The sequence below is a fragment of the Taudactylus pleione genome, unplaced genomic scaffold (genome assembly GCF_031769625.1).
Source record: "Taudactylus pleione unplaced genomic scaffold, aTauple2 ptg000212l, whole genome shotgun sequence".
NCBI lineage: Eukaryota > Metazoa > Chordata > Amphibia > Anura > Myobatrachidae > Taudactylus > Taudactylus pleione.
Window position 1 is genome coordinate 10306136 of NW_028284614.1, and position 25728 is coordinate 10331863.

The 25728-nt window shown below is 46.6% G+C and overlaps 1 protein-coding gene across 1 annotated transcript; it reads right to left on the minus strand.

Moving 5' to 3' along the window:
• Positions 1–5834: 5834 nt before the first annotated feature.
• On the minus strand, positions 5835–25728 carry LOC148517745 (patatin-like phospholipase domain-containing protein 2). The gene is made up of 9 exons (XM_088478312.1): positions 25448–25728; positions 16412–16644; positions 15008–15073; positions 14191–14400; positions 13613–13673; positions 12289–12495; positions 10104–10236; positions 9087–9200; positions 5835–8147 (listed from the first exon to the last, which is right to left on the minus strand). The coding sequence occupies exons 1-9, from the start codon at positions 25632–25634 to the stop codon at positions 7853–7855; spliced, it is 1506 nt and encodes a 501-aa protein (XP_088334438.1). The 5' UTR covers positions 25635–25728; the 3' UTR covers positions 5835–7852.

Sequence of the window (25728 nt, forward strand, 5' to 3'; positions counted from 1 at the left end):
TGCGGCACACCGGTTGAAAACCGCTGGTGTAAGGTAAAGTGGGCGTCCTTATGTTGTGCTGCGGCGGCATAGTGATCGCAATGGATTAGCATACTATCGCATTGAGACTGCGCGCGTAAACGCTATTGCAATCGCAGTTGCGATCCGCAGTGAATCAGGCCCTCTGTCCTAAAGCCTTTTAGTTTTTAATAGAACAATTGAGGTTCTGTCTGCAGGGATATTATGGCGTTGAGTTTCTTTTGCTTACATATATTTGCAGTCACTGAGAAAGGTCATTCCATACCATTTATTGAGACGGTTATCTCAGCCACAAACTACTGAATGCAGTAATGCCGTAGAGAGCAAACCAATATGTTACAAGGGAATCTATGGCCCATGACAGGCAAACACATAAGCAAAGCTCAGGGCAACATAATCATGAGTCACTTCCTTTGAATGCATCACTGTGAAGCTGGCTCATAAATGCAGCACCACTGTATACCACCCTGGACTGAAGATATGCAGGTAGTTAGGCCATACTTACCGACTTTTAGCTCCCTCCTTCCAGGAGCGTCGGGCTTCCACGGCGGGGGGCATGCCGCCCCCTCTTCACAATACCCAAATTAACGGCAATGTGAAGCAGGGGTCGGGGCCAGGATGACGCAATTCCGTCGCTCCGGGTCTCGCAACAAAGATGGCATGCTGTCGATGTTGAGTGACAGCACGCCCCCTTTGGTGGGCGGGCCGGGGGAGTGGCTGCCCAAACGGAGGCGTTCCTATGTGAACGCCTCCGTCTGGGGCCGGCCCCACTGACATCACGAGTGATGTCAGTGGAGAGATTTCGGCTCTGTTTGAGCCGAAATCTCTCTGGGGCTTGCGGCAACGAGACCCTACCACAAGGGTCTCGTTGCAAGCCCGATGGTTGCGATGGTCTTGACCATCTTCCTGGCCGCTCACTATAGCTGTGGGTGGTCACCCACAGCTATGCGAGCGGCCAGGAGGCCGTTCAAAAAAAGAAATAGCCCAGCCCTGATTCAGATCGTCCGGCTCTGAATCAGGGCCACAGGCCTATACACTGAATGCAATTATCTCTACATAGCACAGCGATGGGCTACATGCTGGAAATCCCAGCTCCTTCCTGCATTGCTGTAATAGCTTGTAGAACTTGTTGGAGAGACCTGCCGATATGTTATTACTGGGCCAGATTCACAGATATACACTATGCCGATGTTTTCGTAATTGAACGATTTTATCAGCAAACTGCGCAGGCGTCTAAATCACACCGCACGTGTCAGAGTACATTACCGTAGTCCATTGCTGCAACTTTTTACTCGTAATATGACAGGTCGGCAGCATTTGCGGGAGGTAACAGTGAGTGGCAGCAAAGCACAGGAATGTCACGACAGTTTTCGGGACATCTGTCCTCCTGCGATCCTGTACGCAGATAACATGGCTTCCGGCGGCCATTCTGCTGGACCATAGACTTACTCAGGACTGCGACGATTGAATGCGCTGCAACTTTGGACGTGCATACTTGCATTTATAAAGCCGCAGATGGGCATCTCAGTACATCTCGAGGCACCTGCGACATTTGCATACTTTCGCCTAGCTGCGGAGCACACAGACACAGCAGCAAAACCATTTGCGTACTTCTCTTAATCAGACCACAGTTAGGCGTCTCTTTCCATCATTAAATACTGTACATTATCTAAACTTGCTATTGAGAAAGTAATGTGTGGCCCTTGTGACAGGTTAAAGGGCCCCCCAATGCGTATCAGAATGCTTATCATCCACATAGCAAATCTGCCATCGTATCCAAGGGTAACAAACCTGCCTGGAGAATAGAATTGTCTGAAGCAGGGATAACTGCCACCAATTCAAAGCATTATCCAGGGCAGCTTGTCCGCTGTGCAGAGAGCGCATATAACGCTGACAGACCTCTAACCACTACAGTCACCATCTTGTCATGGCTGCTATATTGATTGGGTACTCTTTTGCAATGTTCTACCTATTTTATGTATAAAGTGGCGAGTATTGTGTTTAACATAAAATAAAATGATATATCTATACTAACATCATAAGAACATAGGACCTCATTCAGACCCGTTCGCAAGTGCAGAGCGCTCGCAACCGGGTCAATGTTTAGGCCCTGCGCACACGCAGAGGCCACACCGCGCGTGCGCAAGCCCCGGAGCGGGAGAGAATTTCTCTCGCTCCGGAGCTCTCTACAAAAGGGGAGGTTGTCGATGTTGATCGACAGCTCGCCCCGTTTTGTAGGCGTGGCGGGGGGGTGGTTTCACAAACAGGGCGGCCGCACTGACATCAGCAGTGATGTCAGTGGGGAGCTTCCTGCTCGATCAGAGCAGGAAGCTCCCTGGGGCTTGCGGTTGCCGAGACCCAACCTTAGGGTCTCGTCGCAAGTCCCGATGGTCTTGACCATCGCGACCATCAACCTGGTCGGTCGCTTAGCTAGCGACCAGGAGGCCGCACTAGAAAAGTAAAGCGGCCGCCCTTATTCAAAGCGAGCGGTCGCTTCCTGCAACCGCCTCTGAATGAGGGCCATTGTGTGTTTCTTCCATGTTGGCGCAAAACCTACTGATTATAATGCGGAACTGTGTCGTTTTGTAGTGGAAACTCCTAGAAAACAAAATAAAGTTTGTTTTTGTTTTTTTACTAAAAAAAAAACACAAAGTAAAAATAAAAAAAAAATCCTAAATTGACACAGTTTAAAAACGTGGGCATGGCCCAGGGAAATTAGTGCCAGAAGGTCAGTCACTACGGACTTGTTCTACGGAGACCGCATTTATGTGAACCTCTGTCCTTATAGACTTGTCAGCTTAGTATAGGTAGCCATACACTCTTTGGGGGTAAATTTACTAAAGATCGATTAAAAATCAATCAATATTGACGTTGTGTCACAGGAGCTAAATCGCGCACATTTACTAAACCTTAAGAATCAACATAAAACAATAGTCTGTTAGTCAGTCAATGTGTGATTTAGGGGGTATCCAGTTATTAGGTCTACAGTAAAAAGGTAGACAATACTAGTTAGACAGGCAATAGGTCGACAGGGACTAAAGGTCGACTAGAAAGAAGGTCGACAGGGGCATTGGATCGACACACAAAGGGTCACCACATTTTTTTTTTGTTAGGGTCATGCACTTACCAGAGGGTTACAGTCAGGGCCGGATTGAGGGCCACATGGGCCTGGAGCTGAAAATGACCAAGGGCCTATTATGACTTATGAGAAGCACAGGAGGTGTGACCAGTGCTGTGTGGGTGTGGCCAGTGCCATGTGGGCATGTACACCCCTATACCCAATGTTTCTCTAAATATGTAAAAGAAAAAAATACTTAATTTTATGAGGTAAATAGAAATACAATTTTACTACTTATGATTTATGGCTGACCGTTTGGAGAGCAGATGGCCAGTCAACATCATGTTGTCATGACAATGGGCCTATTTTTATGTGGAGGCCTGGAGCTGTAGCTCCATCCGCCCCATTGCTAATCTGGCCCTGGTTACAGTTAGGCACTTACCCCGACAGGGAACAGGAGGGAGGGTTAAGCACTAGAAGGGACGGTTAGGGTCAGGCATCTACTCCGATGGTTAGGCACCAAGGTGGGGGGTTAGGGTTAGGATAAAGATTAGGGTTAGAAAAAAATAAAATAGTCGATCACTTGTGCGTCGACCTAATGACCCTGTCAACCTTCTGTCTACCTTTTTATTGTAGACCTAATGATCCACACCCAATTCAGGGGCCCATTTATCATAGTATACCTGTATTTGAGGTATAATCCACAAATTATTTGGTTAACCGCAAATATTAAGTTTCCCCCAGATGTATCAAAGGAGGGACCGCAGCTGATATTGCCTATACCTGCTGTAATCTCTCCATTCCCACTGGCAGCCGCATCCCCCATCTGAAAATGGCGTTAGCTGTTGTAGCCTATTGGCTACGGCGCGCTACCCGGGAATGGCGGCCATGCATGCACAGTCAGCGGGACAGCGCATGCACAGCAGTCCCGACAGCTCTCCCTGCATGTGCTGGATGATAACTCCGGGCGCTATGATCACATATTGCAATGCGACCATTGGCGGTAATGTCATGCCCAGATCGCATTGCAATAGTGATCATAACTAAATTGAGGCCTTCGCCCCTTAAACCCAACATGAATGTTGATCAAGTTTTAAATGGATTAAAATTGCCCTTCAGTAAAATGTACCCCTTGTAATCCACTACAGTAAATCCCACTAAGTTATCGGCCAACACTCCATTCCTCAAACCATTTTTAAACTAGAGAACAGATTTATAGATAAAAACAGACGGACGTACCACAATATGCCAGAGATACAAATTGTGCAAATTTTAAAAAGGGGACAGGGGGCCAGATTCCAAGTCGGACGTTGGGGCGTCATGAGCGCTTCTATCAATGGTCACAGGACAGCGACTTTATGCAAATGCCGCAAATAGCCCTACCCTGGTGTACAGCAGTGTTCCTAAAGGTGCAGGGACGGAGACTCCCACTGCCAGCGTCTTTAGAGGTTTAAATACCGCTTGGTGTTTTATTTTATTTTTTTAGAGGCCGCCATCAGTCGCACCATAGAAACTTGCACCAGCCCTAGGACAGGTGCAGATCATAGTTGCCTACCTTTAATACTCTCTTCCCGGAAGAAGCCCGGGTAAGAGAAGCAGCAGGGTCCGATGGGGGCGGGGCTTGATTTGCATCATTAAGCCCCACCCCTCGTGGTAAAATTGCCGCGATTGGGTACAATTTACATAGGGGGCGGGGCAAAATGCTGTGATTCATGCAGAATCACGGCTTAAGCCCCGCCCCCTTCACAGAGACCCGCGATCGCCGCGGGTATTCTACTCATTCTGCCCACTTCACTAGGAAGTGGGCAGAATGAGGTAGAAATGCCTACCCTTCCGGGGCTGCGGGGGGTTACCCGAAAAACCGGGAGGGTAACTTTAAAAAAAAAAAAAAAAAAAACTAGCAAAATAAGCTTCTGGGGGTGCTCTAAGAAGGAGTCAAGTGTTTTGGGGATTGTGGGTGCTTGTAGAACGGAGGAATTTCACTTTTCTAGAACTTCACTTTACAGACATTAAAATATGCTAGTGCCCATCTTCAAGCACCCCAAAATTGATGGAACTACTAGTTTGCTGAAAAAAACACTACTTTATGCCATTCTTCATCACTTTTACCAAGACACTAATAGCAAGCAATTACCACCACTTAAGTACCCCAACTAGTTCAAATAGGGCTAATACTAAACTACCATAATGAAGTCAGCCCATCTTTTTCAGGGTTACAGAGCGATTCCTGCACTTTTTGCTTGTTTCACATTCACCAGGTCCTGTTTTCGCCTGTTTGCCTATTAAATACGGAATAAATCAGGACCGCACACGAAAAGTTTTGTGTACAAAACACGCGAAGGCAGTAAAAAGTCAGGCGAAACTATCCCGCTGATGCAAAACTCATTGAATACGGCCCATCGTGTGTGAATCCAGACCACAGAGAGATTCTTTAGCAAAAATATATATATTTAAAATATAAAAATAAAATAATAGGTTCGGTGCTTTTTGTACTTGAATGTCTTCCAAACAAAAACATACTAAATAGAAATGTCCGATCAGCTCTCCGGTATTTAACCAGCACTGAATCAGCTGTAGGCGAATCGGCATCCAAGGCGCTGCCAGCGATCTTACAGAATGAGATATGCGTAGTGCGCCATCTGCACAAGCCTCACTCCATCAGAGATGTATGTAAACCTTCCGGTTTGCGTAGGTCTCGGAATTAAACCCACTGTTACATCTATTCAGGAAATATACATACTACACACACACACACACAAACCATTTGTGATATTTTTATTCAGCCGTAGTTGGCAATTGGTTGGTTCAGGACAATACAACAAGAAAATGAAAACAAACCAACAGAAATAAGCCCTTGGTATTGGCACAAATCACATTTCACCAATCAGACCAGTAACCTTTGTGAATACTTAAAATATTTTTTTCCAGGTAATATTATTTGGTATGCTTTTAGCCAGATCTCGTGTTGTTGCCAACTTAATGTTTTATTAACAAACATTTTTTTTATTTTTAAGTGAGGGTTACAGTATAATAAGTACTCTAAACCCGAATAATAAAATAAGCGTAGAAGTCACTTCTGCTGGATGAAGTTTTCCCTTTGCCTCAGTTCAGAGGAGGCGGCCATTTTGTGGGCTGAGCCAACATTCCCCAGGTTCCTGTGACAGAGTAATGCGACTCGCACATCAGAGAACTCAGTATTTCTTTGCAAAATTGATAGGTTGTGGGGGCACCAGGTGTTGATTCAATAATTGTGTAGCACCAATCAAAGCAGCTTCATGTAAATTATGAGGTAAAACAATGCACTTTAAAATTATTGGTCTCACCTCAGTGCATAGCATAATATCTGCAATGCAGGGGTAAGACAATATATCTGGCCTAGTTTTGATAAATATAATAATTGAGGTTGAAATTAGCAGGAACATTTGAAGTGGAGGGGAAGGGGCAGACATTTTGCCAGTCAATAGTAGCCAAATGGGCACATTGTGCCTGTAGGTAATCACTGGTTTCTACTGAATTCATACGGCTCAGTCTCAAATGTGGGTTTGTCTCACCATATGGCTGCCTACACCATGTGACAAGCGGCCATTAGCGGCACGAAAACTGCAGCCATCTGTATCTACCCGCTTAAAAAAAGAAAAAAAAAAAAAAAAAAAGTGTACCTACATAACAAATCAGCATTTTTAAGAAAAAAAGGTTAAAGTGTTAATCTAGAATCCTTTCAAATATAGATATTATTTCTCAATATTTCAGAACATAAAAACACAGTATGGTCTGCTTTCTCTCCTTCTATTTAATACATTTTCATTAAAGACAGACTAGAAAAAGATAATAGTAAGTTATGGAATGGATAATGGTTTATCCAGAGATTTACATTGTAGCTGCAAATCTTTTTCTGTAAGGTTTTAAGACAGAACTGAAAGCAAAAATTAATGACCCAATCGGGGAAGGTCACGATCCAGCTCCTGGGAGGGGGGCTCCAGCTTGCCCAAAGAAATGTATAGCCTCTTCCATTAAAATTATGCTCCGTGTAGACCGTGCCACTAGCTGTACAGGAAAATTTGTTCTCAGCATATCAAAGTGCTACATAATTGGCTCATTTAAAATATATATAATTTTTCAATTATTTTTATTTTACTTTGATTACTAAAATTATTTTATTATTTTTATTATTTACATAAAGTTTAATATCACTGCAGGCTGTAAGGGAACAGGGGGGGGGGGGGATTAGAAAAGTTTACTTGATCACCCCATCATGTTACCCCGGGGCCTGGTCACAAACTGGGACTGTGTGAGGTTTTCTTCTCATTTTGAACCAGGATCCTGAATTAGCGTGGAGAACATTTTTTTGTTTAGTTTAGTGTATTGTAATAATCAGAAGGAATAAAAGTTCCCTGTTCTAACCTCAAACACATTATCCACTTTACAGCGTCCCATGTATTCAGTGCTATTGCGGTTCCCAGTCCTCTATAGCGGCAGTCAGGTGGACGGACTGCAGGCCACCTGCTTATAACTGCTTATTGAATGGTCCAGATTTAAAGCACAGTCAGAGCAGAAGAAGACTATTAAAGGTTCCTACTTATCAAGATGATCCACAAGATGCAAACACTGTAAGTGCTGGTAACAGGACAGGATGATATCGCCCCATAATATACGGGCCGTGGTAGTTTGGTCATAGCACACCCCCAGTAAATGCGTAGGCTGATTCGCTTGTTACTGGTTTCATTCCTGAGATTCAAGCACCAAAATGAGATTTTTATTATTCAGTTCCAGTAAAACCTAGAAAGTAATCTCTGAGGAGGTGGTGGTGGAGGAGGAGGAAGAGTTCAGATCTTCATTGGAGAGGTTCAGCTCGACTCCCGAGTCCTCCGAACTGACGGAGGCCGGGAATCCGAGTGTTCTCATGTGCATTTCAGCTTCCTGAGCAACATCTGAGGTCACGGGGCTGGAGAAATCAAACACCCAGCTTTCAAGGTCCATGGAGGAATAAGTATTGGGGGAAAGATAGGTGGAAGCATGGTTGAATGCCGATGGGAGGCTGAGACACTTCCTTAGGGTGCTGTGGGCCGGTGGCCTGCAGAGGAAAAATAAAGTTTTTGGTTTTTTTACTTTTTTTTTTTTTTTATTGAAGCAAACACACTGTTGACAAGTTTGCAAGACAGAGGCATTATAGATCAAGCTTAATGACCATCACATGTATTGGTAGGCAATATGCAATAGACAAATCGTAGCGCACTTCCATAGGCGGTCATTCTGCATACAAGGCATCAAATCAGCCGAAATACGAGCAAAAAAAGGTTAGTGCGCATGAAATAACTGACATGTACGATATAAAAGCATCTCATTAAGCTCAAGGGCTCGAGTAAAAGGCAGTCAAGTATACAATATTACAGTACAAGTGCAAAGGCTATGCACAAATAAAAATAAAGAAGAAGGGTATCTGGCACGCACCCGCCGGGCAACACAATGGGAGGATCACCCAAAAGAATTTGGGTCTCATACTATTGGGTCATGCGCGTACTATGATGAATCTAGAATTGCCTTTCTCTCCTGGTCAAACAACGCAACCCTACAATCCATAGGAAAAATTAATCAGAGTTTTTGCCCTATATAATTGAAAATTGATGGGAGTTGGGTGTATCCAATTTTGGAAAATGGTCTTTTATTTCGCAGCACTTATGGAGAGATAATTTCCTACTTCCCGGGGTAAGTCTCTGCCTACTCGGAAAATGCCCGTAACGGCCCACTCAGGTGTAAAAAGCACATAGTTGACCAGGTGGGTCTCGGCTTCCCGCCAAGCACATAGTTGACCAGGTGGGTCTCGGCTTCCCGCATTACCCTGCTCCAGAAGCCCTTGACCAGTTACCACCCCACACACCTGAATTCTGAGGGTCATGGTTTAAAGGAATAAAATAAATGTTTTGTGCAGGTACGGAACAATTAGTCACTTTCCCCAAAACTAACTATTCAGCGTAAAGCAAGATTTGGGGATAGAGAGGCGTTCGCCACCTACCTTACTGGGAGTAACCTCTTTCTCGCCTGGTAATATACTGCGCCAGCCACGGAACGCATCTGCTCCTGCATCCAACGAACGTCATCCGGAATATCAGGGAACCAGTCCACCAGTCTGCAAAGGGAAACGCGTCAAACCTACTGCAGTGCCGCCTCCTCCGAAATACAGATTTACACCTATATTTATCCTGTATGTTAGGCATGATTTTCATATATCCTTATTTAAAGTGCTAGTGCTCCATAGGCCACAGTGACCAGAATTACAAAATGTGCGCCTTATTAAACACACCTGTAATTAATCTACATGAATAAAGCTGAAGCGTGGAATTCCAGTATGGTTCTGAATCCGAACAGTCTTCTAACAGCGAATCGGAAGGCCGCTTAGCGGTGCAGACTGCTAACCGCATGCACCGCCTCACATGCCTTCTGATTCGCTCAATGAGAGGCCATTTAATAGTTTAAGGTGCAATGGATACAATACCGCGGCAGGTCTCCAAGGGGTCACTCCATTCTGTAGGTAGACAGTATCAGGCCCGCCAAGAGCGGCGGCGGGCCCGGGTAACAGGGGGCGTGGCCTAATCGCGAGAGGCTTGGCCACGCCCCCTTCGTGGGGGAAAAAATATTTCTTTGCGGCGCTGCACACTGGGGAGGGGGGGGGGCGCTCTGAGCCCCCCCCAAGCACGGCTCAAAGATAGGGGGGGTGCGATCAGTGCCATCGCTCCCCCCACAGGCATAGGAGACTGCTGTTACGCTCTTACTCCTCCTCCATGGCGCCATCTTCCCAGTGACCTCTTTGGAAAAAAAAAATAGCGCCCACACAGTGTAAGCAAAGACTCTGGGACTGTCCCGGAACCTTTGCTCTCTTGCGCATGCGCCATCATCCCGAAGATGTCGCTGTGGAGGCCGGGGGGGGGAAAGGCTGCACACGGGTCCTCACGGGAATCAATACCTGAACAGGGTATCCAGAAACCAGTACACAGACTGATCCCCTTTCTCCTCCCCCCTCCATGAGCCTCACCTCATAGCCAGCGAATAGGCAGATTCCACGGGCAGAGTACAAGGCAACGCTACATAAGACGCCAATCGCATCGGCAGGAGACTGGTTATCTGATTGTAGAGTCCTCGTTTCTCCTTACAGGCTTCTTGCAAGGCTGAAATGAATAAAGCAAGGTTACTTCACAATGGGTATGGCGAACAGATCAGAGACAACGAGTTTACCTCATCTAATTAGGTCAGAATAAACAAACAAGCAAACTAGTTTAATATCTTTGATGTATAATGGTCAGATGATAACGGTGTTGCGATACAGATGGAGAAATGCCCTAATAACGTACATGTAGCGCAGGCGGCCATGTTAGTAAAATATTCATGACAGTCTCCCAGTATAATAAAGAACCAGTGAGAACACAGCACCAGGAGGCTTGTTTTACTTCTAGTGGACCGATAGGCTCCAATTTAATGAGTGTTAGGGCAGACCACAAAATGGCCGCGGTGTCGGCCTGGAGCATGAAGGGCCCACAGGGAATGCAATGGCAGGGGCCCGGTAAAGGGGCGTGACCGGCCTTTGGTAGGTGTGGCCATCAATTGGAGGGGTGTGGTCATCCCACATGATTATAATTTCAATAATCTTTTACTTTTTATTAGATTAGCAATAATCCGTGCCCCATTTATTTAATATATCAGGTTAGCAATAATACACAGCACAGGGCGGAATTACAAAGACGCAGGCAAGCCGCTTTCTAATTCTGTCCTTGCAATTATGGTAATGCCGCCAGCAGCAACACACCTCCTGCATGCACTACCATTCCGAGCTGTGTCAAAGGACGCAGCATAGGGTAATCTGTGATAACATATGCCAGCTAAGTGGATCCATGGGGGTCACACAAGCTGGCCACCACAGTTACAACAAAGAGGCCAGGAAATGCTGGCCTCTTCTCTCCGTCCAATGGCGGCGACGTGCCCAGTTTCGGGAAACGATGGCCGTCGTCGCCCCCTCTCACCCACAAATGGCAGCAGACTGTCAATCACTGACTATCTGCTGCCGCTCTGCATGCGATCACACACGACTTGTACTACTGAATAAGGCACGTGAGAAATATATATATATATATATATATATTATATATACACACACACATACACACACACACACATAATATGCATACATATACATAGTGTATATATTAGTATACATACATTTATACAGTGGCGGATCCTACCTAGGGGCTGTAAAATCCTCCACTGTTCAGTGAGTCAGTGCAGTCTGTGACTCCTCTGGCTACACTGTGACTGGAGTTGGCTTCCCATTGGAAGCGCCACTTGCCAGTCACGCTGAAGACAGGCAGCCAGGGGGAGGTGTCTCCTTCCCCTGGGACAGCCAGTCCGGGCTGTGACCGGCAGAGAGTGACATCCAGTGGAAGCCGCTGCTCTGTCTTTCGGACAGCCCTACAGGGCTTCTCAGAGCTGCAACCAATGCAGCCCCGAGAAGCTGGTGTTAAGCGTGCACATGTGCGGCACCACCGCCACCCATGCGCCGGTCCAGATGCCAGCCAGATTCATTGAGCAGGTGCCGGGACCCAAGCCAGCAGCAGCAGCCCACCTCACGTAAGAGGGGAGGAGCAGCTACTGCATACATTATATAACACACACACACACACACACACACACGGGATATAGTTATGAGACCGGCGTCTCAAACCCAACAGTGTATTTAATATAGGCGTCAAAATCCAACATACTGATTCCATATATATACCTAGTATATACACACACACACGTACATAGTACTATACACATACATACATATACAGGAATACGTGGGGGGGTGGGGGGGTTTGGGTCACACTTATTAATGTTTTTTATTCTCCTTTTTTTACCTGCAGCCATGATCAGGACAGGTGACTGGAGACAGATACTGTAAGGAGAGACGTCAGCCAGGCTCACACTCAAAGACACAGAGCAGCAACTGCGCAGGGGAAGGAATAGAAAAGCACTGCAGGGGTGCGTGGCAAGGAGGGGGCGGAGCCTGGCTCCTCTAGGTCACGTGGTCTCTGTGCGCTTCCTGTTCCTACCTCCTCCACCTCCCCCCTGAAACAGCCTGGGCGATTTCACACCCTCCCACCCCTTCAGGAGCTCAGACCTAATCAGCCTGCTTCCCAGGCTCTGCTGCTCCAGCTCCCGCTGGGTACAGGTGTGTTACTCACCTTTGTACAGTGAGGGCGGAAGTTTTTCCATTATTTTCTGATCTAGGGGCCAACACGTCTGTTTCACCAACGTCATCTTTTCGCCTTCTTTATCCTCTTCCTTTGAGCGGAGGGGCACCGCGCACTCTGGGCTGTTGCAGCGGGTGGCAGCGGAGGTCTTTGGTGCCGTTAAGAGCAGCTTTGAGGGTGACGGCTCTCTTAAAAGGTCTGACCATAGATGGAAAGTGAAAAAAAAAAATACACATTTAGTAGTGTAATTTATGTAATATATATTATTGTTCATCTAATGGTCACATATTACCAGGAATACCGCAGAAAGTCACAGAAGGGTAGTTTTGCTTCAAATTCAATAAGGCTTACTACCGCAACCTGTAGCTGGCGATATACGCTGTCGCCAATAAAATAAAACCCCAAGACTATCCAACATTGTAATGCAGAATAAAAAAAATTATAAATGATATAATTTTATATATATATATATATATATATATATATATATATATATATATATATATATATATATATATATATATGCTCCTATATTACCGTAGTGGTTGAAGTAATGCATAAAGCAGTAAGATTTATGGATCACTGTAACCATATTATATTGTGTGTGGTCAGTTTGCGGTCGGTGCAAAACAGGAACCACCCTCTCCATACTACTCTGCTTTATGTATATTAGCTGTCAATGTATTTAAAAAAATAAAAAATAAAAAATTGCAAAAGGTTACATTTTGCTAAAAGACAATACAAGATAATATTTTGGAGAAGAAATCCTTTAACTAGCAGGGGCAAGATCAAGTCAGGGCCTCTGAGACATCCACGGGGCCCAGGTACTGAGGGGGACGTGGCCACGCACCCACCAATTATTTTTTTTAAAATACTACACACAGCACCACATGCTGCAAAGGGGGACATTGGTCGTCCCCCCAGCAGCAATTGTGGGCTCATCCAACAGGCCTGGGCCCAGGTAATTAATACTTGCCGCCGCCCCCCCCCCCCACCCTCCTTTCTTCATGGAACCCCCTCCCTCCTTTCTTCACGGAACCCCCTCCCTCCTTTCTTCACGGAACCCCTGGCTCAAGTAAGTTGGAAACATGCTCAATAATGTATAAGAAGGTTCATCACAACACAGGTAAATTCACAAAATGTCTTTTGGGTATATTTACAATGTGGTGAGTTTGACCTCAGAATTTAGAACGGCAAAATGATTTAGTGCAAAGCCCGGCGAGTTTCAAGAGGGGCATTAGTGTGAAGTACTGGAGAGAAGTCAGACAATTTGTACATTGGAGGAAGCACCAATATATAAAATAAAATAGCATACTGTTATCTTTTAGAAATCGGAGGGTGTCATTGTATCCTTGCTGGCACATTTCTCCCAGAACCTGTGAAGACAAAGTCAGTCCATGAATAGGAGAATAAGACAGAGGGCACAGTATATACAGAGCAGTTCACAATCACAGACATCATAATATAAATGCAGGGAACATCCGGCTCCTAGTAATCTTATCACAAGGTTACATAAATAAGAGAAACAAAATATTACATATAGATCTTTTATAAAGAATGTAACATTGATAAGTATCAAAGTTCCCAGGACATGCCTAAACTCAGTACTGAAAAACACCCCTCTTTATATAGTTCAAACAGATTACAGGGCATTAAACCCACAAAGCGGAGGCAGCCATTTTGTTGAGGTAATCACTATTCTTGAGAATGGAGACCATCGATTAGAGACCTCACTGTGGCATAAAGCCGGGACAGCCATTTTTTTTGGGGCATTTCTGATCAGAAATGTAAAAACCTCAGTAATATTAAAGTGCGGAGAATCGTCAGCTTGCAGACAATGCAGTTTGGTAGCCCTAGCCCTTAATGTCTGGAACAACAAGCACGGTCACTTACTTTAGGCTCAGGGGGGAACAGGGCGCGCGTCAGGCGGTAGAGGTTCCCCAGGCTGAACTGGATGCTTGTGTTGGTCACTCGCAGTTCATGGAAATTGGTGGAATTGTCTCTGGGGCAGATGTCAGATTCCCCGGAGAAGGGAGAGATGGTGATGGTGTTCTTCAGCTCGTACTCCGGCAAGTTGTTGCTAATCCCGCCGTCAACGTAACGCTGGAGAAAAATAAAAAAATAATGACACACATGCAAAAAATCTAAAGATGTGGTCTGTAAACCATCTCACGTTCTATTCTACAGGGACCTCAAACCTCCAGTTAGGATAGTGTTATGCTGGCACTCTCTGAATATATACCTGGCGCAGGAAATTGGCATTTACCTGTTCCCTCATCTTGGCACTGCAGAAGTTGGATTCCTGCAAAGCTACTGCATGGTACGTTCTGTAAGCGCTGTGGGCGGTGCTTAGAGAGCAAACTGGCATTGGTACAACAGGAAGCCAGGATTTACACTGCCTGCATAGTGGCCAGATAAACGCCAACACCCTATGGCAGATACACGTAGCGTCCCCAAAGCGCCAGTGTGATACTGCAGTTATAGGACTTTGCCCAAGCTCAGGATAAGGCAGAAGCTCAGGGAACAGACAATGTCAGGTGGTCGCTGACCTAGGCAGTTCCCAGCATTGTTGGATTATAGCTTTGCAGATAGCTTTGTTGTTCTACAACAGTGCAAACAACGGAAAACCTTGATCAGTTTTATTACACCTAGCTCAGGTTTTAATCCTTTCACACAAAAAAAACAAACAAAATATAAGAGGCACACTTACCACGCCTCTAAAGGTTGGGGGAATGATCCCGCAATAGATTGGGACAAAGGCACTACACACTAAAGCCTGAGGAGAGAGAAAAAAAAATCAAGTTAATAAATGGATTTATTCCAGTAAAAATTAAATGCAGATCTTCCATTCTATACGCAGAAAAGAACAACTGTATGAATAGTAAGATGCAGACATCAATATTGATTAAATGGGTTGTGTAGGCAACAGGATAATTGATCGTAGGTCTCGCATATATCTCAGATAAGCGGCAGCTGTCCGTGCAACCCATGGGCAAGCCATGAGTGTCAGTACGTCGTGTATGCTTGACCTGTGGCTTCTCTGGCAGCCTGCCTAATTGCACAAGGCACCTCACTGCCATTCACAGCAGTGTGATAACATTGTATTTTGCTTGGCACATGAAGAAGGAATATATAACAAGCCTTCTCAGAAGTGGAGAACCAATCAGTTTGTAACTAGCATTTATGAAGTATATTCTAGAAAATGAGAGGGAGAAGTTGATTGGTTGCTATGGGAACCTTTCCAGTCTTTAGAAGACTAGAAAAATCTCCCCTGAAATTAGCTCTTTCCTTGGGAACCAAACTTCTGGATTTAGTTGCCATGGAGTACCCCAGTCTCCTAAGTTCTGGCCCACTAATACACACACACTAGAATCAGGGGCATCCGTGTATTTTCCAAGCCATGGTGCCAAATCATTTTCAAAGTGAGCAGATCAGACCCAAGGCATTGGGTCTCCATTTAGTGTAGAAGACGGGGCATGTCCAGCCTGCATGACCCAACACGTGCCTCCAACCGTGCCCAACTTGCAGGAGAATACACCAGCTGGTGACCACTAGAAGGTGAGACACCTCCAAAGGGCAGTTTTCACCACAACAATACAGCCAGTTGGGGGAAGATCTTTTCGGGGACAGTTTATTTACCTTACCTTTGTGCAATCTGCAGGAATTTGTCTTATCATGGGATAAAATACACTATATAGAGGAACATTTGAATCCAACCTCAACTTTTGGCAAGCAAAAATAAAAAAAAAAATAAGTCACACACACACTATTTTAGATGGCAAATACGGTTGTATAATGTTCTAGAACAGAATTTGGTCTCGTGAGCACTCTAGGTACCGCAGTGTCCAGTCAAATAAAGTACTAAAAATACTTTGTCGCGACCAGATTTCCAAACTCAGGGCAGGCAGACGGAATATCCAAAGCACGCAGAAGGCGATAGGAGCAATTATTTGTAGATATTCAGGTGCTCCCTAAGTCCTCAATTAAAAAAAAAACAAATAAATGTACATAGTACGTATGGTATATATTGCTTCAACAGAGATACTTTTTTTTCCCTGCACACATTTAAAGTCCTCCCTCCTAATGCTACTCGGTAGCACAAGAACTCAGTTACCTGAATAAGTTCGTCCTTTGAGCTGAAGTCTGACACCAGCACATTCTCTCCGTCAGAGACCCGGGTGAGGGATATACACAGCTTGCCGGATGCCAGCTCGTGGGCGTTGTCTGGGAGGTTCCGATACAATCCGTTCTTCAGAATCTTGACCAGGTTAAAGGACGGGTGTAATGGTCCCAGATTCCGTTTTCTGGCCTCCTTGGCCACCTCCATCACATCCGAACAACACTCAGCTGCAAGAGAAAAAGCGGGATGTTGATGCGTAAAACATTTAAAAATGTTTTGCTGCAATGTTATTGGTCGGTAGAATGCCAAGCAATAATTCAAACTTTTTTTTTTTCTCACTAGTGTGGCCACTGGGTGGCGCTGTTTCATTGCTGACAGTTTAAAAAAAAAAAATAGGTCATGGATAAATAAAATAAACTGAGCCGACGCCCATTGAGATAAGGTTCATTGTGATAAGTAACATAAGCCACATATGGTACATGGAACATTTGTGAAAGTAAAAGTCTAAACCCATGCCGAATATACCATTCCTTGTAAATGAATGTTAATATGTATCAGTAGCAGCCATTTTTCTTTAGAGTGCTCCAGCTTTAGGGGCCTATTATTAAATATTTGCGGTATATTCCATGAAAACACTCGGGGGATATTACCCGCCAATATTTAGTATCACCCCAATGGATGAAGAAGGGACCGCAGCAGATATATCAGATCTCTCTCCATATCAGACATCAGCCGTAGCCCTCATAGGTTTCTATGGGGGATGCAAGGCTGTCAGATTTACCAACAGAGTTTGGGCCCATCAGCTTACGCCATCCGAAGATGGCATTGTGCTGCTGTAGCCTATGGGCTACACTTTGTAAAATTTACCAGGAGAGGGAATCTGGCTACCGCACATGTGGTCTGTAGAGTAGACCATACACGCGCAGGAGTTCCGGCACAGGAGCGAAGAGCCCGCTGACGCCATCTCTACACTCTGAGCACATCGCAAGACCGGGCTCTTTTAGAACCCCTGACCCTGTGGGTGCCATTTAGTACATCTGGGCGATATAATGGCATCTTGCAGTGCTATTTTGGGCACCCCGATTGCATTGCAAATGTGATTATTGATAAATGGGCCCCTTAGTCGCAGATCCCAGCTGAGCAGATAATTACAGTACAGCGGCTCAAGCAAGAGCCGCCAGTAGTAAATGATTATAAGCATTCTAGTAAACTGGAAACGTATAGCAGTAAACTACTGTAAGCTCTTTGCTCTCCGCCACTTAATGAATTGCTCAGTCGCCACCTTCATGTATAACATAGCGATAATAGAGCGTTTATGCCGCCATTTTGGCTCTTCCCTGCCTCTTAATCGGGTAAAATGAGATCTAGAGGAGACCACCACACGTGGGGCACAATGGAGGGAGATCTTCTCGGAACTGACCAGCGGCAACACTTGACGAACGTTTTTATTCCTAAACATTTGCATTCCTGTGTTACCAAGGGGGAGATTTAATAAAGCTTGGCGAGAGAGAAAATTGGAGATAAATAGCACCAACCAATCAGCTCCTAACTGTCACTTTACAGGCTGTGTTTGAAAAATGACAGTTAGGAGCTGATTGGTCGGTGCCATTTATCTCCAAATTTATCTCTTTCCAAGCTTTATCTCCCCCCCCCCCCCAAGTGTGAGGCCATTCGCACATTATTTCCCTAGAATACATAATATACAAGTGTGGTCAATACATTATGTGGCTGATTCTGATTTTGGGCGCAAGTGGCAATGCGGTTAGATGCCGCCCATTCCAGCATACTACATGTGCGCCAAAGAAAGAAGTTGGTGACTGAGCGTGCGCCGAATCAGACTTGGGCACACGGACGTAATTGCAGACTGATGTTTTGGCTCCACAATGCAATATGAGGACGATACGGTTTGTAGATCCTATGAAATAGTCTCCCAGTCACAAGCTGAACTTTGATTTCTTTAAGAACTTTCGCTTGATGTTACCCGTCCTTTGTGAAGCAGGATGTGGCCACAATAACCAGCTTCCTACTATATTACGCTGATAACAGGAAGCTGCTGAGGAATTTCTTGCTGGGTAATAGGCTCAAGTGTACAACCTACAGTGACCCGGCTGGCTGGGAGAAATATAATACAGGAGCCGGCAGGGAGACTGTCAGCTCACGTCCTTTAGCCAATCAGTGCTGCACAAGCCGACAGGGGAGAGATTGCAGAACAGGCACATTGCAGGGCCTGGAAATAAGCCCTGCTCAGTTACACGGTGTGCTACAAAACTAAACACATACACAAATATATACATACATACAGTGCTCACATTACATGTGCAACTTAGAATCCAGGCCCTTGTTTAAGGGCCCATTTATCAATAATCACATTTGCGATGCGATCTGGGCACGATATTAGCGCCCAAAAATCACACTGCAGGATGCGATGATACCGCCCAGATGTATGTTATAGCACCCGCAGGGATAGCCGTTCCAAAAGGAACCAGTCCCTGCCATGTGCTCAGAGACCTCATCAGCATAGAAACCTATGGGGGGCTGCGCACGCTGTCAAAAAGTATGTAAGGGCCCCAGCAGATCTCAGATATCTGCTGTGGTCCCTCTTTTCATACATTGGGGTGATACCAAATATCTGCGGTTATTCCCCAACAACTGTTTTTTTTCTCAGGGAATGTGCCGCAAATATGTAATGCTAAAAAGGCCCCATAGTCCAAAAAATTCTGTACAAAACACCACTGTGCCGCAGAACAGGTTATCTAGCTAGCACAGGGAGCAGGCTCGTAGGAGTGAAAGGCAAGAGAGCAAACACTGCACTTTATATAGAGAGACACAGTGGAGGCCACAAACTGATTGCAATCTCATGTATTTTGGGAAGATTAAAGCCCAGAACTATTGTGATACTATGATAATGTCCCCTTAAAAGGCTTTATCCAGGTTGCAATTTCAACAATACTGTAACCTACATGATTTAATCTACCTCCGGGTATACGTTCAGGAAGCCGGCCGTCGCAATGTCGACAGCCGGCTTCCCAACTAGAGAAGTCCCGTTCGAGATGATGCCGGGCGCGGACAGCCGTGCGGGGGTGTGTGGGGGGGGGGGGGGGTCAGGGTCAGGCACCCCCCCGGGGGTTAGTTAGGCACCCACCCGGGGGTTAGTTAGGCGGCGGGGTAGGGGGGGTTAAGTTTAGGTAGGGGGGAGGGGGGGGGGGTTAGGCACCCTAAAGGAAGGTTAGGGTTAGGGGGTAGAATTAGATTGGTTTATACTTACCTTTAGGACAATTGGGATTTCCTCCTCTGTCGGTTGACGTTGCCGGGATTTGAACCATGCGGCCGGCAGTGAATCATACCAAATGCCTACCTCCTATAGATTTAGATCAGCACTAATCAATAGAAATAAGCCAACGTTATGGTCTTCTTTAGCCAATAGATCTGTGTCGCCTACCTCTGAAGCCACTAACGGCCATAATTAAAAAGACTAAAAGAACATTTATTCCCAGAGGTCTAAGGAAGCGATCACCACGTCAGACACTGCCCATTGTAGGACACTACCAATTCTATTTCTCTGTCCTTTAGCCCACTTACATGTGACACTTCCTGGGGAAACTAGAGACTGGTAGTAGGAGAGTTTATGGGCTCGATCCAATTAGGAGTGAAGGGGGCAAATTGCTATTGTAACAGCAGCGTACAATTCGCCCCCCTCGCGGCTCTATCTCGCACATTTTTGCTCTCAGCCCCATAGAAACCTGCAAGTCCAGCGGTACCGTAAGTGCTGCGTACAGCCACGCCAACTCCAACGGCAGGGAACTCGCTCCTAATTGGCTCGAGCCCTACATGTGAAACTTAATAAGTCTAACAACATATAACAAACACGGGCATGTTCAATAATCACTCATTCCAGCTGCTGTAAACCCATCACTTACGGTCACTAACAATTATCATAAGTAAGGTCTGATTCTGAGTTGGGAGCACCGTTGTATGTATGCAGGGTAAGCACTGGCTGCTTCTGCATGTAGCCCACAAATAGTGGAAGCTTTACTTTTACACTGTAATTTAGGAGTCTATTTACTAAGCCTTGGATGGAGATATAGTGAACGGAGATAAAAGTGCCAGCCAATCAGCTCCTAACTGCCATGTCACAGGCAGGGTTTGAAAAATAACAGGAGCTGATAGGTTGGTACTTCATCTCTCTCCAAGGCTTAGTAAATAGACCTCTTAGATTGGAGTTTGGACACCCCCTCCCAAATATAAATCTCTCTACACATTTCACATCTCCACACCTGCAGCGCAGCATGGTGTCGCTCGGGAACAAAGTTACTTGTACTTATTTATTTGCTTATCCCTATAATGTGCCCCTGTGTGACTGGATTAGATTGGGTCAGATCCAGGTCACTGCCATTATTTCATTGAGTCCATCACCCCCCGGGGATTGCGACATGAGCAGGATGCCTGGAACGAAGTTCACATTTGAAAGACGAAAACAACTACAAAATTATCATTAGTGCAGCGTTCTTCTATCCAGTCATTATCTAAGGGCAAAGGTAATAACAGCAGCAACAACAATGACATCTCCAGGCCTCTGATGGTGCCCTTTCAAAAACTAATCATAGTAAAAAAAAAGTCTGTGTCCTATTTCTGAAATGTAATTTTCCCAACATTAAGGAACATCTCTCATCGCCGCTATTCAGTGTCAAGACAATATGAATCAATGAGCAATGTACCATTAGAGCCATGCCAGACATTGCCACGGCACAAGGAGAAACTCGCGAGTTCTGATCCTAGGGGAGATGTATCAAACTTTCGAGAGAGACCAAGTGGAGGCTTCCCATAGCAACCAGCGCGTAACTGTCATTTCTCCAGAACAGTCTATGAAATGACAGTTGAAAACTGATTGGTTGCTATCGGCAACGTCTCCACTTTCTCTCGAAGGTTTCACACATCTTCCCCCGTGTCTTTCCTGCACAGGTATGACCACCAGCCCACGCACAGGCCCACCTGCCGGTGAGGAATCAGTAGACCCCACTCCGGCGATGCTGTACGCTACAGCCACCAACCCCATCCTCATAGCCTGATAAATGGGGAATCACGCAATTTCTCCTGTGCAAATTACCGGGTATTTGGTTGAGACCCCCCCTTTCACACTACAGCTTCTACCCGGGAAATTCCCGGGGAGCACCATTCAGACATAAGCAGGGTTTTTCAGTTTTCAATATTACCTGCCTCTCCTCTGCCCTTCCTAGCCTATCCCCCTCTCCGGCTGCCGCTGATGATGATGTCATCATCATGCAGCAGGCAGTTGACCAATCAGAATGCAGCCATGTTATTTATTTTATTATTATTAAATGATTTCTTTTATTACCTATTTGCCCTGGTGGTTCAGCTGGAGTGTGGGTGGCCCGCTGTGGCAGAGGCGTCCGGCTGGGGTTCTCTGTGCCTGAGGACCCGGCCAAAGTCACTGACTCGGTCTACAGTGCCACAGCCACCAGCATTGGGGGTGGTGAGCGGCAGCGATGAGCGTCCTGTAGGACGCTCTGCGCTGCCCACTCAATGTAAAGGCTGTTTGGTGCAGCCCGGGAGTAAATTCCCGGGGAGCACCATTCAGATATGAGTGGGGTAATTTCCTGGGACTTAACTCCCTGGAAATTCCCTGGTCAATTGGAGGGTCGGCTACCCAGAAACGTACAGGCATACACGAGATCCCGGGAATTTGGCCGAGGCAGGCCAAATCCAAACTCCCGGGAATCTCAGTATGTCTGAAAGGGGTATAATTCTGCCCTGGGAATCTATAGCTGCAACCTGACCCTAGTTTCCAGGTACACTCCCAGATTTTAAAAGATTTGTCCGATGGTTTTCCATATAGATTACCCGCACTGTTGCTGCATATTTGTATTCAGCAAGGGTAGACGTGAGGCACTCCAGCTGCTGTTGAACTATACATCCCAGCATGCCCTGCCACAGTTTTAGCCTGCTCTAAGAGCAAAACTGCAGCAGGGTTGCCACGCCTGGTATACAGAATATAATGCCTATTAAAAACATACTTTTACTGTAATATTTATCAAATAGGGGCAGTGGAATAATATATATATATAAAATTTCTACCATTCGTGAAATTAGGGTCTGTTTGCAATGTATTATTGGATAAGATGTATTTTTATTTATATATCCATACAAGGTAAAACGTTTTGCACAATATAAATAAATACAGTATATAATAATATACACATATGGATAAAAGTCTCTTAGTGGACTTCGCGCTCAGGTTCCCAGTGTTTGTAAATATAGTGCAGACTGCATGGATTTTCCTCACACATAAACAGCCTGTGAGAACTGGAATAACCTAGCAACCTCTGATCTATATGCAGCATGCTATGGAAGGGGAGGGTGTCTGTGACCAGCAGTAACCTCTCAGTCAGGGAGGGCTGGGTGACTGCACACTGACATGTCAGCTCACTGCCGCCGTCCAATCACAGGCCACATTCCAGGCCAGGGACAATTAGCAGCTTTTTCATGACAGAGCTGCAAAATGATTGGTGGTTACAGAGAATGCACTACAAATAGCACCAACATATCAGATGTGCGCAAAGCTAGAAATACTGAAATAAATCCCATTCATTACACCCACTTTCTATGTGTAACAATGCTATAGGGGTCACTTGTGGAACAGTCTATAATGTGAACAGGGAAATCAACAGCAGGAACCAAAAGAATATTCAGGGTTTATGTGTAAAAAAAAACCAAACAAACAAAACACACCTGTATTGCTAGGGACCGCTGCCTGGTGATAGCCTAATGTATAATAATACCTATATTATCTCTGTATTATTATATACAGTATAAGGGGTAGGGTCCAGGATAGGGTATGAGAAGGGATTGTATTACATAAGGGAGCCAAACAGCAGAGCATATGGGGGTCGTTGTATTGTTTTCAGAGGATGCCCCACCTCCACTACAGAGGAGGGAGGCCCCATTACTGACCCTCCACTACACAGGATCTGTGCCCCTTATCCATTACACAGGATCTGTGCCCCCGTGCTACCACTCCACTACACAGGATCTGTGCCCTTTATCCATTACACAGGATCTGTGCCCCCACTCCATTACACAGGATGCGTGCTACCCCTCTATTACCCAGGATATGTGCCACCCTGTGCTGCCCCTCCATTACACAGGATCGGTGCTACCCCTCTATTACCCAGGATCTGTGCCACCCTGTGCTGCCCCTCCATTACACAGAATCAGTATCCTCCTGCGCCACCACTCCATTACCAAGGATTTCTGACACTGCTCCATTACAGAGGATATGCGCCGTGTAAGCTTCCCTTACCCAGGATCAGTGCCCCTCTGTGGCTCTCCTCCATTACCCAGGATCAGTGCCCCTCTGTGGCTCCCCTCCATTACCCAGGATCAGTGCCCCCTCCAACAGGAAGGACCTGTGCCAGCCTTCCATCACACAGGACCAGTGCTTCCTTTGCCACCCCTCCATTACACAAGATTTGTGACCCTCACTGCTGCACGTCCATTACACACGATCAGTGCCAACCCTCCATTACCCAGGATATGTGTTCTCCTGCACCACCACACCATTATCAAGGATTTCTGCCACACCTCCATTACCGAGGATATGTGCCCCCCTCCCCCGTGTCTCCCCCCATTACCCAGGATCAGTGCCCCTCTGTGGCTCCCCTCCATTACCCAGGATCAGTGCCCTTCTGTGGCTTCCCTCCATTACCCAGGATCAGTGCCCTTCTGTGGCTTCCCTCCATTACCCAGGATCAGTGCCCTTCTGTGGCTCCCCTCCATTACCCAGGATCAGTGCCCTTCTGTGGCTTCACTCCATTACCCAGGATCAGTGCCCTTCTGTGGCTTCCCTCCATTACCCAGGATCAGTGCCCTTCTGTGGCTTCCCTCCATTACCCAGGATCAGTGCCCTTCTGTGGCTTCCCTCCATTACCCAGGATCAGTGCCCTTCTGTGGCTTCCCTCCATTACCCAGGATCAGTGCCCTTCTGTGGCTTCCCTCCATTACCCAGGATCAGTGCCCTTCTGTGGCTTCCCTCCATTACCCAGGATCAGTGCCCTTCTGTGGCTTCCCTCCATTACCCAGGATCAGTGCCCTTCTGTGGCTTCCCTCCATTACCCAGGATCAGTGCCCTTCTGTGGCTTCCCTCCATTACCCAGGATCAGTGCCCTTCTGTGGCTTCCCTCCATTACCCAGGATCAGTGCCCCTCTGTGGCTCCCCCCCATTACCCAGGATCAGTGTCCCTCTGTGGCTCCCCCCCATTACCCAGGATCAGTGCCCCTCTGTGGCTCTCCTCCATTACCCAGGATCAGTGCCCCTCTGTGGCTCTCCTCCATTACCCAGGATCAGTGCCCCTCTGTGGCTCCCCTCCATCACCCAGGATCAGTGCGCCTCTGTGGCTCCCCTCCATCACCCAGGATCAGTGCACCTCTGCTTTGCCGCCCCTCCATTGCACAGGATTTGTGCCCCTCAGTGCTGCACCTACATTACACAGGATCAGTGCCACCTCTTCATTACCTAGGATCTGTGTCCTCCTGTACCACCACACCATTATCAAGGATTTGTGCCACTCCTCCATTACCCAGGAAAAGTGCCTCCCTGTGCCACCCCTTCATTACCCAAGACCTGGCTCCTCTGTGCCACCCCTCCATTACCCAGAACATGGCCGCACTGTACCACCCATCCATTACCCAGGACCTGTGCCCCTGTATGCCTGCCACCCCTTCATTACCCAGGATCAGTGCCCCCCTTCTACTCTACCATTATCCAGGACCTGTGCGCCGCTGTGCCTCCCCTCCATTAACCAGGATCTGTGCCCCCTCGAATCTTCCCCCCCTCCATTAACCAGGACCTCTGTGCCATCCCTCCATTACACAGGACCTGTGCCCCGTTGTGCCACCCCTCCATTACCCAGGAACTATGCCCTATTGTGCCACTCCTAACATTACACAGGACCTGTGTAACACAGGACCCCCCCTCCATTAGCCAGGACCTGTGCCCCTCTATACATCACTCACCCAGGCAGCTCCCACACACCAGAGCAGCCGCGTTGAGAGCACCGGCGGATGCCCCATAGATCCGGCTGGCGTCGGTGATGAGGTACGGCGCTCTCTCCTGCAGGCAGCTGGACACCCCGACATGGTAGACCCCGAGGAAGCCGCAGCCGGCGAAGGACAGGTTCCAGCCCCGCTCCCGGTCAAACATGGTGGGGTTACTGGCGGGGTGTGTGTGGGTCACCGGCTACTGACATGACAGCCAGCAACGAATGAGTGACTGTGAGCGGATGGGGGAGAGACAC

Excerpts from the sequence above, each read along its gene's own strand:
- LOC148517745 (XM_088478312.1), bottom strand. The coding sequence starts at position 25,634 with ATGTTTGACCGGGAGCGGGGCTGGAACCTGTCCTTCGCCGGCTGCGGC. Across the intron at positions 15,074-16,411 it reads CAAAGGACGAACTTATTCAG|GCTTTAGTGTGTAGTGCCTT; the intron begins GTAACTGAGTTC and ends CTCTCTCCTCAG. Across the intron at positions 13,674-14,190 it reads TGTTCCCCCCTGAGCCTAAA|GTTCTGGGAGAAATGTGCCA; the intron begins GTAAGTGACCGT and ends TTGTCTTCACAG.